Source organism: Diabrotica undecimpunctata, chromosome 10 (genome assembly GCF_040954645.1).
Source record: "Diabrotica undecimpunctata isolate CICGRU chromosome 10, icDiaUnde3, whole genome shotgun sequence".
Classification (NCBI taxonomy): domain Eukaryota; kingdom Metazoa; phylum Arthropoda; class Insecta; order Coleoptera; family Chrysomelidae; genus Diabrotica; species Diabrotica undecimpunctata.
This window is the reverse complement of record NC_092812.1, coordinates 53,675,325-53,696,103: the sequence shown is the minus strand read 5'-3', so window position 1 is coordinate 53,696,103 and position 20,779 is coordinate 53,675,325. Positions and strand designations below refer to the sequence as shown.

The window sequence follows — 20,779 nt, the reverse complement described above, 5'->3', positions numbered from 1 at the left end:
CTTTTTATATGCAATTATCTATTACTTAAAAAAAAAACAAAAAGAAAGCTGTAGATAAGATTCGGACTTCCTAGGGTTAGATCATTTGGAAGTGTTCAAGGAAATAAAGTACATTTTATTGATATTACATTTATTGGCACAATAGAATGTAGATAATCACATTAACTATTTTTTTAACATAAAATTCAGCCTTTTAACTTGTTTACAAATAAAATAAAATGAATTAAGAATAATCTCACTTTAAAAAATAGCAATAAAGATCAAAAATTAGGTCTAGTTTAACTAAATATTAGGTAATTTATTTTTATTGAGATTTTTTTGTCGAGATACATTAAATTCTCCAACTGAAATTTCAGGGTTTAGACTAGCTGAGAAAAATATTCCTATGAAGTAATATTCAAATATTCGTACAAAATATTTTCACAATTTTTGACAAAACTAGCTCATGCTTATCTAACACCCAAACACAACTTTTAATACATTACATTATTCATAACAACCTTGAGAAAAATAAGAGAGCATTTTAATGGTATAATTTTATTTTTCACGTTGCAAACGTTTCTGTATGAAAAGAAATGAAGATCTTGAAGTTAAAATTTTTAAGAAATACTCAGAGAAGAGGAGGGAGATAAAATATTAGGATTAGATTTTGCAATATAACTATGACTTTAAAATGTTTTTTTCCAAAAATATATACAATATTGGCAAGACAGTCGCTTCGACGATTTTCTGTATTACAAAAAAATTCCTCGAGACTATTCTGAAACGGTAGCTCCAGTCAACTAAGCTTTTAGGTATATTAGTATTTTACTAAATGATGGAGAAATAGGGAGAAGAGAACCACGAATTTGGAAGTCAGAATTACCTATAGTATTGTACCTATTTTTAGCCCTCTAGGTGCCCCTGGGCATAGGATATGCACGCCCTTTTTACTCTAAATCTAAATATTCGTCACTTTTTAAAAACTTAACAGCAAAATTAGCGTTCACGTATTTAATACCTCAGATTAAAGCTAAAATTAAAACTGCCGTAACTTTAATTATCTACAACTTAAAGGCCCTTATCGCGTGAAATTTGGGTTTTATTATATCATTTTATCACTGCAGTGGGCTATTTCGACGGGCATATCTCAGTCCCAGGGGCACCTAGAGGGCTAAACAATAGTTCTAGGCTACTTTTTTAAGGTACAATAATAAGTGGTCGAAAAGTAAAAATATTGCTATATTTTTAAATAAATAAAGTAAAGTAATAAATAAAGTAAATATATATATATATATATATATATATATATATATATATATATATATATATATATATTATGACCAGGTGATTAGTGATGTTAGTAGTGAAAGTAGTCGAAGAAGTGATGTTTGCGTGCAAAAACCTCATCCAATGTGTCTCAAACAAAGAGTCACAAAGACCGCACGAAAAGCAAAAATGTCGGAACACTCAGTTCAAATGATAAAGTCTATTTTCATATGATAGAAAATGCTATCTGACCTACGTAATTTCACATTACTTATTGATATTAAAATGTTATTAGTAAATGCTTTTTTATCACATTTCTTTCGCTAGATAGATGTATGTCTAGGTAATGACAGGAGTATTGAATGCCTCCACCTATTTAATTAACTATCTTTCGCTGAAGAGATTTCACAAAATTTTAAATCGATAATTTTATCATCAACGTCATCATAAAATGGTCATTTTACAGCATAAAAAGTTTAGTAACCAAAGCTACGTTTGCATAAATTGAAGAGACATTTATAAAAAATCTAAAAGTTACTGAAGCGGTGGTTACAAAAAATACTTTCGAATAAAAAATTGATAACTTTGTTTTGGTTATCAATCAATCATTTTTGTTTTATTAAAATTATCCTCACTGACTAGAATTTACAAAAGTTGCCTAAAAATCTAGTTTACTTAACAATTTTGATATCTAATATAGGCTAATTTAGTGACTACAATCTAAAAAAAAACAGCCTTAGAAATAATACTGGTAAAAAAATAAAAATATACATTTTGAAACCATTAGGTTTTAAGTACTTTCTTTTGCTTTTCTTTTCCTTGGGAAAAGCTCTTTTAACTAGGAACATACAAATTTAAAAAGTAGTTAATATCTAAACTATAGGGTTAATGCATCAAACAATTTACAGTTAAATAAAACTATCACATTGAATGCATAGAAATTGCAATGTTTCGTAAGTAATTAAAAAATAATTACTGTACCTTACAGAACATTTAATATTAACATTTAATGCAAACAAAAGCTGCATGGTTCTTTAAAACAGTAAAACATAGACACTTTGTAACTATAAAGTATATAACAAACAGATTTTCGAAATAAAACAAAAAATAAGAAAAAAACTGAGCAAAGAAATACTTTTTTGATAAAAAAGAAGAGTCGTGCATCTCAGAACTACCTATAGACCAGAGAAATTAGCAAACAAAAGCTTTTTTCATGACACTCCGATACAGGTATCTAATAACTGCTTTTGGTAAATTTCGGCCACAAAACGGCAATAGATTCCTAGCAGGAGTCGACTATAACGCTAAACACACAAGCTGGGGATTTCGCCTAACAGCTTCAGGAAAAGGAAGAAAACTGTATCAAGTCATTCAAGAACTACACTCAAATTATCTGTCCACCTATATACCAACCTACTGGCCTACAGATCCTCAGAAATACCTAGATTACCTTGATTTCTTTGTAACCAAAGATTCTCCAACAAATACCGACTATTGAACCTAATTATGATATTGCCTCAGATCATACACCAGTAATAGCTACGATTCATACAAATATCCAAAAAAAAACAAAACCACTCTAACACAAGCATCTAACACAAGATGCCGAGAAGATCGGAGTCGGCAACTGGAAAATGCAAGCGAGGGACAGAATAGAATGGCGTAGAAAGCTTGAGAAACTCGAGGCCCTCTAAAGGCTGTAGCACCAAGATGATGATGATCTTAAATGTGCATGCTCCTACAGAAGAAAAGAAAGACGATGTCAAAAAAAAATTCTATGAAGAACTAGAAGCTGCTTACCATTCATGTCCAAAGAATGACATCAAAATTATTTATGGTGAACTCAACGCAAAAATAGGAAAAGAGCAACAATAACTACCAACTATAGGTAAGCACAGCCTTCATGAGGTATCCAATGACAATGGCACCAGACTAATAAATATATCAACTTCCCTTAACATGGTCATTGCCAGCACATGCTTCCAGCAAAAAATATTTATAAGGAAACGTGGAGATCTCCAGATGGGGTTACAGTAAACATGATCGATCATGTTATTATTGACTCTAGACATTACTCAGACGTAACAAACGTATGCAGCAGACGAGGGGCAAATACAGACTCGGATCACTACCTAGTGGAAAGTAGAATAAGAGCCAGAATCTCAAACATTAAAAAAGAAAATGGATCCAAAATTGAAAAATATGAAATAAAAAAAAATAGCAGACAACAGCAAAAAGGCAAAAGATAAAGAATTTATAAAAGGAAGGCTAGAAAACAGACAAAAGCACGAGGATATAAACAGAGAATGGGAAGCGTGTAAAAACATCATACAAGACGCGGCCAAAGAGACCCTGGGTCTACAAAAAAAGCTCAAATCAACTAAAGGACAGTGGTTCGATGAAGAGTGTCGTAACATAACAGAGAGGAAAAATAATGCATATCAACGACTACAACGACATAGAACACGAAAGGCAGAGGAAGAATATAGAATACTAAGGAGAGAAGAGAAGAAAATACATCACAGAAAGAAAAGAGAACACATAGAAAAAGAACTCCAAGAAATGGAAGAACTAAATAAACCATCAGAAAACAGAAAATTCTACAAAAACTTAACAAAAGTAGAAAAGAATTTAAACCAAGAACAATGATGCGCAGAGACAAAGAATGAGATATAGTAACTCAACAGAAGAGTGAAATACTACAAAGATGGAGAGAATTCTTCAAAGAAAAATTTGAAAAAAAACGAAGATCCACTATATGATGGAATTATACTGGATCAAACGGATACCAGAGAAACAACCCCCCTTCAGTAGCTGAAATGCAAGAAGCAGTTACCAGACTGAAAAACAACAAGTCACCTGGATTAGACAACATTAGCGCAGAATTAATAAAGGAAGACGGACATTCCATATTGAATGCGATACACGAACTAATAGTGAACATAAGGAATAATAAACAATTGCCACAAAACTGGAATACCGGAGTAATTATACCACTACATAAAAAGGGAGATCAGCTTCAATGTAAAAAATACCGGGCAATAACGCTACTAACTGTGGCATATAAAATAGTGTCAAATATTGTGTATGACTGATTAAGACCATATGCGGAACAAATAGTTGGGGGATATCAATGTTGTTTCTGCAGGCAGAAGTCCAAAATAGATCAGATCTTCGTTTTGAGGCAAATCTTGGAAAATACTAGTGAATTTAATATAGATACACATCATCTTTTCATTGATTTTGAGAGTGCCTATGATAGCATCCATCGAGAATTTCTGATCCATGCACTGAAAGAGTTTAATATTCCAACTCAACTCATTGATATAGTAAAAGGAACACTTTAAGCACAAAGCAAAATTCGAATTCAAAACTGATGCCCTATCCTGTATTCTATTCAACATCACATTAGAGAAATAATTAGAGAGTCAAAAGGCAACACCAAAGGAACAATAATAATAAAAAGTGTACAAATATTGGCATTTGCAGATGATGTTGATATCATAGCTAGAAGCGAAAGAGAGATGATAGAAGCATTTAATGCGATAGAAAGAGTGGCACAAAACAGTGGCATAAACATTAACAAAATAAAAACCAAATACATGAAGGCAAGCAAATCGACAGAGGCCAAAGAAACCTACAGAATCTGACTATAGGAGACTATAACATCGAAATCGTGAAAAATTTTATATATCTAAGTTCACTGGTTATCGCAGATAACAATGTAGGTGAAGAAGTTAAGAGAAGAATACATATCGATAATAAAACATATAATGGACTAATTAAACATCTAAGATCTAACAACATCACAAGAAAAACCAGCAAAATATACAAGACCCTGATAAAACCGGCCTTGTATATGGATAAGAGACATGGACACTGTCGAAAAGCGATGAGAACCTATTAGGTACGTTTGAATGAAAAATCCTTAAGACACATATATAAGGGGGTGAAAGAAAATTATATATGACGCAGAAGATATAATTTTGAACTATACACAGCATACAATGAACCCAAACTCAAAGGGAAGACCCAAACTTAGATACATGGAACAAGTGGAACAAGATCTGAAAACACTTAAGATTATCAACTGGAAAACCAAAAGCAAGGAACAGAACAGAATGGCGGAAATCCTAGAACAAGCCAGGACTCAGAAAGGATTGTCGAGCTACTGATGATGATGATGAATAAAGTACATACAGCCACATTTGCAGACGATACCGCAATAATGGCGGTACATTCAGATCCCGTTGTTGCAGCAGAAACCCTTCAAGAAAACTTTATAAAGTCCAGAAATAGACTAAGAAGTGGAAGATAAAACTCAATGAATCTAAATCAAGCCCCATAGTATTCACTAAATGCCATGACGACTCATATCAAATATTACTCAACAATGCTCCACTTCCAACGGTAGATACTGTAAAGTACTTATGCTAGAGACTCATCCGGAAAACTAATATATGGAAAAAACGAAAACAACACATATAGAAAATATTATTGGAGACTAGGAAGAAAGTCCCATTTGTCGTTGCGAAACTAATAGCGTACAATGGACTGAAGCCAATTTGAACGTACGGAATAGAGGTGTGACTGTTTCAAAATCCAACCTAGCAATCACGGACCGAGTTCAAAACAAGGTGTTACGAGCAATAACTGATGCGCCATGGTTTGTAAGCAACAAAGGCATACTACAAGACCTACAAGTGCAAACTGTAAGTGAAGTGATAGTGTCAGTAAATATTTATTGAAATATTTCTTTTCACGCCAATGACGTAAGGTCAACAAATTTATCAAAAGCAGATACCTGTATCAACGAGTGTCATGGAAAAATCGTTTACAAACATTTACAACATTTACAAAAACAAATTTATGAGCATTAATTGAAAAAAAGATAATGAACCAGCTGCATTCAGAGTGTAAAGAATATACAACATTGAAAGTGAATCCATATATTGCCATTGTAATAAAAAACCAGACTGTTATTATATATAAAAAAAGATGTTACGAGGGGGGAGTTACGAACGCATGGCCACTTCAGCAAGCCGACCTAACCGGTCGCATTAGATGCTTCACATCAATTAACACAATTAAAAGAAAACTGAAGATGGAGAAAGAGATATTTGAAATGATTAATGGAAACTCAAAGAGTGAAATAAATATTTAAAAAACTGTTTGATAATCGGCTTATATGGAAGTTAAATAGGATTCAAAGTGAAAGTAACAATTTAACGGCAAAAAGACCATGAAAAGTTAAAGACTAACTTAGAATCAAACTTGTTGATTCATTAACCCCTACATATATTTAGTAAAAGCGTAAAATATTTAAAACAAACAATTGCACATTAATCCCTAAATTTGGAATGATGTTAGAAAAATTTACATTAGTTAAAATGTCCTTAATGAACTAAAATTTATTTAATAAGGATCATGCTGAAAATGTTTAAATAATCAACGAATATCAGACATTTTATGTGGCAAATATATACCATGCGCTGGAATAAGTGTACCCCCCCCCCAATTAACTTATTTATTTTTAGCACCATCTAAAAAGTTTTTAGGTACGTATTAAAATTCTTTCTCGAATAATATAAATTCTGTAAATTTTCGAACCAAAGTATTATACATTTTTAAAATCAGTATTTCAAAAGCTTTTAAATGAGGTGTCACATGATGTACTTTCCCATTTAAAAAAGTCAAAGTTATCACCGTCACCTGAAGAGGAATTGTTCGAAACGTTGATGTTATACTACGATTATTTTAAAAATCGACCTGTCCGGGCGTTTTGCTTATGTGCTAAAAATAAATAAGTTAATGGGGGGGGGGGGGTAAGACTTATTCCAGAGCATTGTGTGTGGTTTTTATAAAACTGTAAAAAAATCATAATACAACAAAAAATTTATTTTTGCATAGCTACTTTATATGACGTAATGATGCAAATGCTTGCCAGTTACCTAATATTTATATCACTTTGAATAATTCATATCTACATTCTTATAATTATTTTACTTTTAATCACTACATGTCTTTAATGGATTTTTATTATAATTTTAAGGTTTAAGTATTTTAATAACTTTAGTTTCGCAATCACGCAATTTACTTAAAATCTACTAAATATAATGTAATTTACAAAGAACAGACAACTGCCATTGTAGATATTGATTATTTAAAGAAAGGTTATAACTTTCTTTAAATGTCCGATGTTTAACATTTTTCAGCATAATACTCTTCAATTTTAAGTACGTTAGAACGAAAATAATAGAAACATAGAATTTTATAAAAAATGATAAAAATGAAAAAAGTCCAATGATTCGAGTATTTCCATAATAGGAAGCACCTAATACTTTTAGTAATGTAAGTAACCATGATACATTTACAGACATTTAGATTGGACAATGATTTTTCCACTTTCGTCGTACTCTTGTTTGGAAACCCATAGTTGTTGGAACGATCCTAATGAACTGAGAATCGACCCTCCAGTCCAAGCGCCGAACCTGCGTTCTGAGGCTCCGGGAGCACTGATTATTTTCAGGCGCATACTCTAAAAACAAGAAAGTTCTTTATTTAAAAATTAATGGGAAAATCCCAGTAGTTGGCTGTATACCATAGTTAAAAAAACTTATACAGAAGTAAAAAACTTCAAAATTTTTATATTGGTATAAAAACATTTCATTTAAAACTTGTTAAAAGTGTCGTCCAAAATTTATAGATACATAACGTTTTTGATCTAGCTCAGATCATCCTCAGTGCCTTCTTTTGGTACTTTTAGCTAACACTAAAATTGCAGCGAAGACATCAATATAAATGGTTTTACATATTTAAATTTAAATTATAATGCGACCCTAGGTCGATGACAATGGTTGAAGTTTTAATACTTAAAGAGCAACATATTTTGTGTTATTTTAATCAAATACAACTTATTAAACATGAGTTTTATATAAACTCATTTTTATTTTTATATAAAACTCATTAAATATGAGTTATAGGCATTTACAAGTGAGTGAGTTGAGTGAGTGAAATGAGTGTTGGGGTGAGTGAGTGAACACGATGTTGGAGTGTGAGCGTTGGGCGGATGAAAGAGAGAAGTTTGAAAAAGAGTGTAACTGCAGAATGTTTTATTCCGTGAGAGAAATGGTGGAGAAAATGATGAGGGATGAGTGGTGGTGGACACGGATCCACAAATTTATCAGGGAGCTGTTCTCTTCAAAAGAACGAGAGGAGAGGGAACTAGGAACGGAATTTTAAAATGAGCGAGTAGTACCTCGGTGGGGTTCGGACTGTCGCAGGCCGAAATAGGAGCGAATGAGAGACAGACGACGCGGGAGAGGTGGCAGCCTCGCTAAGGCACGGGGCTGAAAGTCTTTGGTGGTTCGTGTGGGTGTGGTTTTCCCGATGAATGTGTGGGAGAAAGAATGAGAATCGAGTGATAGCAGGGCACAAGGAGAGATGTTTTGCCTTAACCAGGCATTAGGAACCCAACACTGCCTGCGTGAGTCAGAGGTGTCTGTATGCAGATTTTCCTTCTTTCCTTCTTTAAATATGTAAAAAAAGAAAGTGAGCGAGTGAATGAGTGAGTGTGGTGAGTGAGTGAATGAGATGAGTGAGCACTCACATAGAAATTGGAATAAGTACAGCGTCAAGTTTTCATAATTATGCACTTGCGGCAAATAACAATCGAATTACTAGAGCGGATAAAAAGGTTCCAGATGCAATAAAAAATAGGCAGAGTTCGTCAAAGGCAGAAGTAAAAAGATGCTCTATATATTTTAGCAGCAAGCACGTCGCTATATGGACCCGTAATATATGATACTGTGTATCAAAAAAATATGCTTTTTTTAAACGCGTTTTCATCGTTTTCATTTTCAGTGGTTTTTCCAATTTTGGAAGGCTGCCACAATATATAAATTAAACAGTAAGGGTGACATACTGCATCCTTGTATTATCCTTTAGTTACTTTTATTGGCTCTAATAGTCTATTTCCGATTTTTAGGTAAGTAGTGTTATCCCTGTATACTTCTGTGATAATTTCTAAAAGATATGGACTAATGCCGAGTTGTTGTAAAGCTTGCCACAATTTAAGTATTAAAACTGTATCATACGCCTTTTCTAGGTCGATGAAGGCTAGATGTACTTCGGTACCAACCGCTATTCTTTTTTCTATTAATTGTTGGAGTATAAACAAGTTATCAGTGCAAGATTTACCAGGCGTAAATCCACTTTGGTCTTCGCTAATTAGATGTCCTACATCATTTTCTATTTTTCCATTTATTATCTTTCCAAACAATCTCCTGAAAGTAGGTAGGACACTTAATCCTCTGTAGCAGTTAGGATCTTTTCGATTACAGAAAAAGTACCGACTTTCAGATTGTACTTTAATTTGTTGGCAGCATTGATTCATTAGAAAAGTTATTCGTTCTATTAGGAGTGGACCTTCTGCTTTAGGTAACTCTACAGCTATATTGCCAGCTCCTGGAGATCGCCGGTTTTTCATTTTAATTAACGCAGTACGGACCTCGTTGTTAGTAGTATTAATGTTACTACTTGTTTGTCTCTCCATACTGTATTCCTCTCCCATATATTCCAATCTGGACTCTTGGAGTAAATTTTTATAGTGATTTTCCCACTTTTCTATAGGAATTAAGTTTCTTAACCCCTTAACGTACACATTAATTTTGAAGTTATGGTCAAAAAATGATCGAATTTTTTTTTTTAGTGAAAATGTTTTGTTTTTGGTATAATTAAATAAAAAAATATATTCAGTGGCGTAGAACCTTTACTTTTCCTGGGGGGTTAGGCGAAATATTTATTTTTGTTTTAATACATATACTAATAATATACGCATATTATATATATATATATATATATATATATATATATATATATATATATATATATATATATATATATATGTATATATATCTCGAAACCTCCCTACGCATCTGGTATTTACAGATCTGGAGAAGGCTTATGATACAGTTCCTTTAAAACTCTTATTTAGTGTCTTGACGAAAACGGACCTTAGTAAAACATATCTAAAAGCAATACTGAACATCTATAAATGTCCTCAAAGCACTGTAAAAACAGGAAATACTTTCTCAAGGGTATTTACAGTAACGAAAGGCTTGAGACAAGGATGTTGTCTTTCCCCCACCCTATTCAAAATATATATCCAAGAAGCACTGCACCAGTGGAGACAAAAATGTGCGGGAATGGGGTTGAAGCTTAACAACCATTATCTGACAACGCTGTTCTTTGCAGATGAAGATGCAGATTATATGCTTAGAAAGCTCAAAGATGAATACGAAAAATGGGGGATAAGTATGAATATGTCTAAAACAGAATATATGCGAATAGGCAGTGAAGACGAAGACCCGGATTTGGAAATTAGACAAATGAAAAGGTGCTACGAATACAAATATTTGGGAAGTATTATCTGCAGTAAAGGAACAACGGAACGAGATATAGACTATAGAGTGCAACAAGGCAGGAAGAGTGTTTAAATTCTGAATTCGATACTTTGGTCCAACAAAGCTACTATAAGAACTAAAATGACTATCTACAAAGTAATTGTAGAGCCCATTCTTACATATGGAGCAGAATGTTGGCAAATGACAGTAAAAGGAAAGAAAAAAGTTGACACGGTTGAAATGGACTACCTGAGAAGAGCTTGCCGTATATCAAGGGTAGAACGTATAACTATTTCTGAAATTAGAAGAAAAACAGTTAGAGTACATACAACTTCTGAAAGAATAGAAACTAGACACTTAATATGGTATGGACACGTACAGAGGATGGACGACAACAGATGGCCAAAAAGAGCTATGGAATACGATCCAAGTAATAGAAGGAAACGAGGAAGACCAGCCAAGTCTTGGATACAAGGTGTTATGGAAACCATAAAAGACGGAGCCATTGATGAAGACACCTGGAGAGATAGAAAAAGATGGCGATCGAAATGCGGGAAGCGGCAGAAGCTGTAGGATCCCCGCTTATATATATATATATATATATATATATATATATATATATATATATATATATATATATATATATATATATATATATATAATGCCAATGGTCTTTTACTATAGATGACAGTGGCGCACTCTTTTTATATGCAAATCCGTTGAAATTTAAAAATTTTGTGCAGAGGAAATACTGTGAATAGGTATATAGTAGTATGATTTATATGAACAATACAAATAATCCAAAATATTTTATTGACACACACACAATATGGTATTTTAGATGAATTATAATAAAATTTAGTAAAACAAAAAATATACACATTACTCTAACCTACCGATTATTATCCAAATTTTCTTGCAAAACAATATAATATGATGAAAATAAGGCACAAATTAGTTCAAACGCAAAAACACCGGCAAGACAGAAGGTTTGTATAAAAACAAAAGTTCGACAATAATATCGGTTATCAATGCTGACGATTGCAAATTGCAAGTTATGAGATAATAAATATATTTTAAAGTAACTCAATACTGACTGAGTCATCTATTTTATAATAGATAAATAATTTAGATATATGCTTACATATGTTTCTTTATACAAATATCCGCTTCGCAAGACTTGAAAAATTCGATGTGTAAAATTTAATTTAACCGGTGCCCCTGTCCCAGACGAGCGCGTAAGGCGCGCCCGTGTCTGAGACGGGCACGTACGTTAAGGGGTTAAGGAGTTATGGGTGTTTTTCTTTAGATTAGTGATAGTTCTCCATGCTTTTTTTTTTGTTCCCACAAATTGTTTTTTGCTTCTTTTATTTGATTGCGTACTTCTCCGTTTTTCCTTCGATATGCTACTCTATTGCTAGATGTTTTATTTGTTAGCCATTTCTTATATATTTTGTTTTTTTCTTGTATCATTTCTTTTACGTTTTCTGTCATCCATGGTGGTTCGTGGTGTTTTTTGTCGTTGTTCTCTGTTCCTAATAATCCATAAGCAATTTTTTTTTATTATCGTTGTGATGTTGTTATATTCTTGTTCTACATACATATTTCTTTCAATCTCATTTAGTTTCTTTTCTAATCTAAATTGAAAAAGATGTTTAATACTTTGTTGGAATAAAAGGTGCAATTTATATCTCTCCGTTTTGTACTGTGTAGTATTGTTTCTCTCACTTTCGGTGTTCTGTTTGTAGTATTGTTTAACGGGGCACAAAAGATTAGCTAAAAGAAAGTAGTGATCTGTCCCACAGTTAGATCCTCTTTTTACTCTGCAGTCTTGGTACTTAAATTTTGATTTCTGTCTCATTATTATATAGTCTATGATCGACTTCTGTTGGAAAACTTTTTTTTCGTCTTGGAAAAGTAGCTATAATTTGCTGAATTTTTAATATTTTTGTATCAAAATTTCAGATAATACTCTTAAAATGTTGAACTATAATGTACTAGTGTTAGGAATAAATTTATATTATGCGATTTAAAAAACAATCTTAAAAATTTGTTTAAAATATTAAAAAAAAAACATCCCCCCTCCCCGAAATACATTATTTTGACAGGTGCAGTATTGACATTAAAAAAATTAAAGTAAATATTGAATGCATGTGTAAAGTAGCTTAAAGAACCAGAAATTATGGAGAAATAAAATTAGGAAAGAGAATGAAAGGGGTCGTTTTGGCTCGTAGACATTTTCACACTGTGACATGAGATATATTTTGAGATGATGGTATTAATATAATAAAATTATGTCATATAACTAAAAAGGCAATATTTTAAAAATATCATGTAAATGCTGAAAATAAACTATTTACACAAAAATACTTACTGGGGGAGTTTTAGCAGCTAAATCTCTATTAAGGCGCTCTGTAAAGCCCTGTAGACTAGAATTTCCACCAGTAACAACAACACTACCATACATAGCCTAAAATAAAAATAATGATCAACATCTTAAATTCATATATTATATATATATATATATATATATATATATACAGGGTGAGTCATGAGGAACTTTACATACTTCTACCATATGTAGAGTCCCTCAGGGAGCATATCATGTGGCCACTAAAAAACGTCAACTCCTCTTCTTTATTAATTAACAGGGTGATTTGTGTAATTGACCATTTATTTCATTTTACTGTAGTGTTTATACGGCTCATTTGATTTTTTTAATCTTTGCATGATACAGTACACTACTATCAAGCATTCGACTGGTATTAGCTAAACTAAAAAATTCCAGGACTGGCTTTGGAAAAATTAATTTAGGGATTCGTATTAAATATTACACCCTGTATATATATTTTTTAAAATGCAATAAGTGATTTTCAAACTACATAAATAGCCAATGAAATCGACATATGCGACAATGTTGTCGCACTTTTATTAAATTTTTAGTGAACGATCAAATCTTACCAAAAATAGAACAACCATAATGAAGTATCAAATTATAAGGTAATTAATTTAAACAAATGTTATAAATTTCAAACATTTTAATTGAAATGATAAATTGAGTCACTGCACAACAAAAAACAGTAACTACTAACAATAACGAAGAACAATTTGAAAAAAAAAACTAAAAATATGTACATAGTTATGATAAAACCATAAATTAGAACTGGAAAAGATACAATAATGGTAACAAAATAAAAATAATTAAAAATAGATTTTCGAAATGGAACCCTGCAGCCTGTACACATTTTTGTTGCCGAATTGTTAATTGACGTATTGAATTACGGATACTCTGGGGATCGTTTCTAATAGTATTACAACAATGTATAATTCTATCAATTAATTGTTGTCGGTTATTAATATTCACTGCGTAAACTAGTTGCTTCAATCGTCCCCAAATATGGTAATCAACGGGATTGAAATCAGGGGATCTTGAAGGCCACGAAATAGGACCTGCACGTCCTATCCACCTGTTGCCATAAACATTATTGAGATGTTGTCTCACTGCCAGTAAAAAGTGTGGGGGTGCCCCATCATGCTGAAAATACATCCCTCGGATAGCAACGTTCGCGTTGGCAAGCAAATTCGGCAAAATATTTTGTAGAAAGTTCAAATAGACCTGCCCTGTTAAAGGACCATCAAAAAAGTGAGGACCTACTAATTGGTTATTTATGACACCAATCCACACGTTAACCGTAAACCTTAACTGAGAACGACGTTCTCGAATAGCATGGGGATTTTCTTCTGCCCACACATGTGAATTTCGTAAATTATTTATCCCGTCTCTGGTAAATTGGGCTTCATCTGTAAATAATGTCCTGTATAGCGTTGGTCGATTATTGTTAATCCATCTACAAAATTACAACCTATCGATCTCATCTCCAGCATGTAGTCGCTGAACCATTTGAATGTGATATGGGTATAGATTATTTTTTTGTAAGACTCTACTTACTTTTGATTGAGTAACATTGAGTTCTCGACTTACTTGTCTAGTGCTTATTCTAGGGTTTATAGTAACGGCGTCCATAATGTCATCTTCCTACGCTTTATCTACATGTCGCTCTGTTGTTCCACTAGGAAAAGTGCCATTTTCTCGCAAATAATTAAAAACTGACCCAAATGTTGGATGACTGGGAGTTCGACGATTAGGAAATCTCCTGCGATATTCTCTACTAGCAGCCCTACCATTCCCATTACAGAATCCATAAACAAATATTATGTCTGCATATTCTGTGGTCGAAAACTGATGTGGCATTTTGAACGAAAGTAACAAAAGCTCTACCAAAACTAACACAATGTACTTAACGTAGATATGACAGAAGAAATATGTATTCTTGTACACATAAATAACAATTGATAATGACAATAATGACAATGGGTATAAAATATCAAGAAACGTCAAACGGTCAACGCCAACCTTCATTTTAAACTTTTTTAGATTTATTTTTATTTAGTACAGTTGATGCAATGTATTATTATTTGACATAAAATTTTAATCATTTACAATCAACAAAAACTAACACATACAAGAGGTTTGACTTTTTAATCAATTTAATTTATTATTTATCGAAAATAATGCCCCAATACGATCTATGAGTAAAAATTTAAAATTGAAAAACAATTGATTCTATCGTAGAGATAATACAAAGTGACAGTAAAGATGTTAATTTTCTACGTATTAGATTATATTGTAGGAACTCATTTTAATTAAAATGTTTGAAATTTATAACATTTGTTTAAATTAATACCTTATAATTTGATACTTCATTATGGTTGTTCTATTTTTGGTAAGATTTGATCGTTCACTAAAAATTTAATAAAAGTGCGACAACATTGTCGCATATGTCGTTTTCATTGGCTATTTATGTAGTTTGAAAATCACTTATTGCATTTTAAAAAAAAATTATACAGGGTGTAATATTTAATACGAATCCCTAAATTAATTTTTCCAAAGCCAGTCCTGGAATTTTTAGTTTAGCTAATACCAGTCGAATGCTTGATAGTAGTGTACTGTATCATGCAAAAATTAAAAAAATCAAATGAGCCGTATAAACTCTACAGTAAAATGAAATAAATGGTCAATTACACAAATCACCCTGTTAATTAATAAAGAAGAGGAGTTGACATTTTTTAGTGGCCACATGATATGCTCCCTGAGGGACTCTACATATGGTAGAAGTATGTAAAGTTCCTCATGACTCACTCTGTATATAAATTGTAAATAAACAAGAAATTTAATAAAAGAACTAGAATTAGGAACAAAAATTGTGGAATTTTTGTTATGCAGGCAAATCTGCATAAAAGGAAAAATCGTTGTCTTTTTCTCCTACTCTTATAAGGCACTGGACTTTTCGGTGGCCATATTAAGGTTTGAATATCATATCACACATATCCAAGACGCTATCAAAACAAACAAATTTTGCTGCTTTATTTTTCTAAAAACTTTTTAAGTTCTGAAAGCATATTAAAAATAATATTGTGCGTACTAGCTAATTCGGTTATTGCTGTTTATATTTCTTCATAATAGACCGCAAAAAGCCAAGAATTGCTGAGATATTTTAAGATAAAATTTTGAGGTTATAATGACCAATAATTGTAGCGCTTGTTCCCAAGATATCAGTACTGATGAAAAGCAAATAATAGCATGCGACAGCATGTTCAAGGATACACATTGCAGAAAATGCTCTGATTTTCCACATCCGAGATACAGGCAATTATTTTGCAGAGAGTCTACTTATGTATTTTTACGCTACCTGTCGTGATACATTCAAGAGTGTTCCTATGTTTGTGCGAAGATTTGCAAAGCTGGAAGAACAAATCACCAGTCTCAAAGAAAAAATTAATGAAAAAAAGCAATTCACAGACTACAGCTGATTCAGTTTTTTTTTATGAAGTACAAAAACGTATAAATAGAGCTCAAAATCTTTATGATTTATAAAATTCCTGAATATAACTCTAATGTATTAGCTGATCGCATTAGCTATGAAAAAATCTCAGGTGTGTGAGGTCTTTCGTTTACTTGGCTTACAGCAGGAGGAATCCACCATATAACATGTTATCTGAGTTAACAAAGTGTCCAGTTACATTCAAGCTAACATGGTGAAAACGATTTCTTGGTTATTAATTACTCAACCGCTTTGAAGTAAGATAGATGGAATTCTTCTGTGGATATTTTCCCCTGCATTTGATTAATTTTCTTCTAGACTTGAGTAGAGGGAATGTTAGAAGTTAGAGAAAAATGTAGTTCCCCATGAATCTTCCTTGCTTTGTTTCAAGATATACCTCCCCTTGGCTCTAATGTTTTTAAAATTAATGACAAGTTCTTCATTTCTTGTTCGTCGGTACTTATGAAGAGCAGTTTTGTATTCTTTTACAGCAATTGTAGAACATTAGATCCACCAAAGTTAATAGATTATTTGTAGTAAATACAATGAAGAACACTTTACTTAGTAACAAAGCTATTACTCAACACATACTACAATATACACAATGTATAATAACCAAATTATCTGCAGTAAGACAAACAAAATGTATAAAACACTTACCGGTCTAATATCAATGTCACACATTCCCACACTGGTGGTAACTAAAGAACCAACCCCCAGGATTGGTTGAATGCCAGCCTTGGCACCTGTTGTCGGATTGAACAATGGCTCTGGAATCTTGAACCGCTCTACTCCAAAATCTCTATGGTAACCGTTAGGAAATTCATAATGATTAGCAGGCATAGTTTTTACAATTTCTTCATCATATGACACGTCAGATACTTGTAAAACAGTTGCTTGGAAATCTTGCATTACCTCCTATAATTTGTTATTAAAATAATAATACAATTTAATAAACACTGGAAAGAACAAAAAAGATCATGTTAATTTATTAAATACCTGATAGCGTTTATTGGAAAAGATGGTGTTACCAGATGCAGAAATGCTGTTCCACCAAGAAATATTAGAACAAGACAAGAAAATTACATAGTACAATTGAGGATGCCGAGATTACATACACGTGACTTGAAGACTCCTAGTGATAGTTGGAAATATTTTGTGAATAACGCTATGTTAGAAATAATTGTAGGAAGTATGAACAAATATATAGACTCAATAAGAAATAACTTTTATTCGTGATCGGGATACTAGACACGCTGATATATTAGAAGTGAATCCAGATGAGTTTTGGAAAACTGATGGATCAAGTATAGAAATGTTCCACCTGACTATGTCACTCCCATTTAAATTGCTTCTTCGATGTATGTGATTCGATGACAAAGCAACCCGTGAAAACCTACTAAAGGAAGATAGGTGTCTCCTATACAATTTTTTTTTGACACCTTTGTAACTTACTCAATGAGATGTTACCCGGATTTAGGGGAAAGTGTCGTTTTCGTCAGTATATCCTATCAAAACTGAACAAGTACACAGCATAAAATGTTTCTGGATTGGAAGCTGAATCTTCAAATAAAATAGTTCCAATTTGAACTTTTTGACAGCTGTCAATAGACTTAAAAAGTTTTGAAATCCTGAATAAAACCTTAAATACAGATGAATAAAATACAGAAAGGTTCTTGATCACATAATTATACCAATATTTAGACTATTTACCTTGATCATATAATTATACCAGGATTCAGTTAAATGTAGAGGGACCATGCGTTTTTTCCATATAGGCGTTTCTTCAGGTTTGACAACTTCCTTTCCAGCAACAAAACTTGGGGGTACAATTTCTATGCCTCTGTCAGTTAAGTGTGATCTAGACTGAGCACTCAAATAATCCCCACCAACTGGAGACTTAACAACAGCTTGAGTTAGAACATACCTGTAACAAATTTTGATATTTTTAATCCTAAGTGATTAGGTAAAAAGAGCAACATTGGAATAAATTATAGGAATTAGGAATAAAATAGGAAAATCATTGACTGATTCATATTTCTATGTAACGCTAAGCATCCATCACTACCACCTAACTAGATATATTGGCGAAAAAACAGAGTTACAGCCATTCAAGAAACATGTATCAGAGCTTTTCATAAGAGGTAAAATAAAGAACTTTTCGATATCATATAGTTAGAGGTATTACAAAGTGAAAAATTGAATAGGTTGATGAAAACAAATATCATGATGAAGCAGATGGGATTATCTGATTCAAGTTTCCAATGGAGATCTGCTATAACTAATTGATTTTATATCTTATAAGCGATCTGACATTGATCTGCTATATCTTAGTTATTATAATAATGTATAATAACTAATATTAGAAAACCAAACAAAAACATTTACAACTTAGGTTAAGTCATATTCAATATAAATAACATCTTAGAACATAGCAATTTTTAAATATAGTGTGAAGTTCAGAATCTGTAATATTTAAGGTACTTATCTATTATATTTTTGTGAAAATTAAGCTTTTAGATCCCTCAAAAACAAATATATTTGAGTACACAACAGTAAGACATCATATTTTAATATATACACTTCTTGAATATTCAGCCAGAAGGGTAAGTAAGTAAGTAACAATGTGAGAACTGGTTTTCAACTATCCATCCACAGACACATATGATATCCAACTGAGTAAATATCTACCCCTAACCTATCTACAGTTCTAAACTTGATTAAAGCCAAGTTTTCAAATAGCATTTCATTTATTTTTAAACAAACACCAAGCAAAGTGAACCAGATGTATCAAAATTAACACATGAGACAATATACCTAATTTGAGTAATGTATTAATGTATAATTACCCATCATGAACAGGTACAGCTGATGTGTGGGTGGCCCCACTATCAACCACTAAGCAGGTAGGTCTTCCATTAGCAAAAGCAGCCAAACTAGCATTCTTGGCTAAGTATAACGCTGGTACTCCATATTTTTCAAACATTAATTCTGCCATTTCTTCTCTCTTTACTGGGGTGATCCATGGAGGCTCTGTAAGGAGTATAGGATGGTCCTTAGGAATTGCTCGTAGAGCTTGGTTATAGATATAATCCAAGAAATTTTCAAACATATCCCAATTCTCCACCATGCCTTCTTTTAAAAAAGAGGATAATTCCATTCCTATAAAATAACAAAATATTTCATGTAGGAAAAAAGTGAAACCTGAATAACCCAGAAACCATTGTAAACAGAAATTTTGATGACATTTTATAAAAAATAAAAGGCGAACCTGAATAACACAGAATCCTGTCATGTTGGAAAATTTGTACATGATCATTAAATTATTTAAATTAATTTATTTATGTTATTTGCGTTTTATTTTAAATTTTTGATACATTTTTTCTGATATGATCTGTTTCTATTTAGATTTGCCCTTCTTGTTTTGACAAAAATGATCATTAAATGTGTTTAAAATGTTTTGAAGTGAGATGTTTGTGGTTTTATTTTATTTACATGGCATTTTTGACTTTTTTTTTAAATGACTAATCTTACAACAAACTTCTGTTCAATCCTGCTGTCAATCTGATATTTTTAAGTGTTCCCATATCCCTATACTCTTCTCTCTATTCTTCATAGGTAACTGTGTTTTGCATGTATTGGAAAAATACCTATTAGTTTCACTTACCTGGTCTCCATACATGAATGGCAAGAAGACCAATATTGTATCTTGTCACAGGAATATCTTCATCACTATCTAGCCAAACACCAATTGTCGAAGGAATATCAACTTTAGGGCTGTCTTCACCGGCATACCCTGCTCTAACAGTATTATGACCAATATCGAATACAAGTGCCCCAACTTCATCTAGAAGATAAGGTTATGAAAAATATAAACATGTAATGTAAATTTTAACAACTTACCACCTCCATATACGGCACCGCTCATTTTGAATTCAACAAAAAATAGTGCTTCGCACTTCTTCTAAGTTGGACAGTCTTCACTGAACACAGAAATAATTTTTGTAAAAATTTGCCGGATGAATTCCTGTTTACAAAACAAACATGGCTAATTCCGCCAACTTTTATTTTTGCATTGATTTACGCTAGTGTTACCAACGTGCGAAACGAATTCCTATCCTAATAAGGACAAGATTATTATTATATTTTATTGTTTAAATATTTTTATACGAGAACTATTAACATTATAAGCATATGTAGGATTGTAGGAGTAAATTAAAATAATAATTAAAAATAAAAAATATA

The 20,779-nt window shown here is 32.2% G+C and overlaps 1 protein-coding gene across 1 annotated transcript; it reads right to left on the bottom strand.

Moving 5' to 3' along the window:
* Positions 1–7,071: 7,071 nt before the first annotated feature.
* On the bottom strand, positions 7,072–20,711 carry LOC140452063 (actin-like protein 6B). Its single transcript, XM_072546105.1, has 7 exons — positions 20,438–20,711; positions 20,202–20,381; positions 19,384–19,696; positions 18,248–18,461; positions 17,195–17,452; positions 13,027–13,122; positions 7,072–7,786 (listed from the first exon to the last, which is right to left on the bottom strand). Exons 1-7 carry the CDS (start codon positions 20,460–20,462, stop codon positions 7,619–7,621), a joined length of 1,254 nt encoding a protein of 417 aa, XP_072402206.1. The 5' UTR covers positions 20,463–20,711; the 3' UTR covers positions 7,072–7,618.
* Between the last annotated feature and the right edge of the window lie 68 nt (positions 20,712–20,779).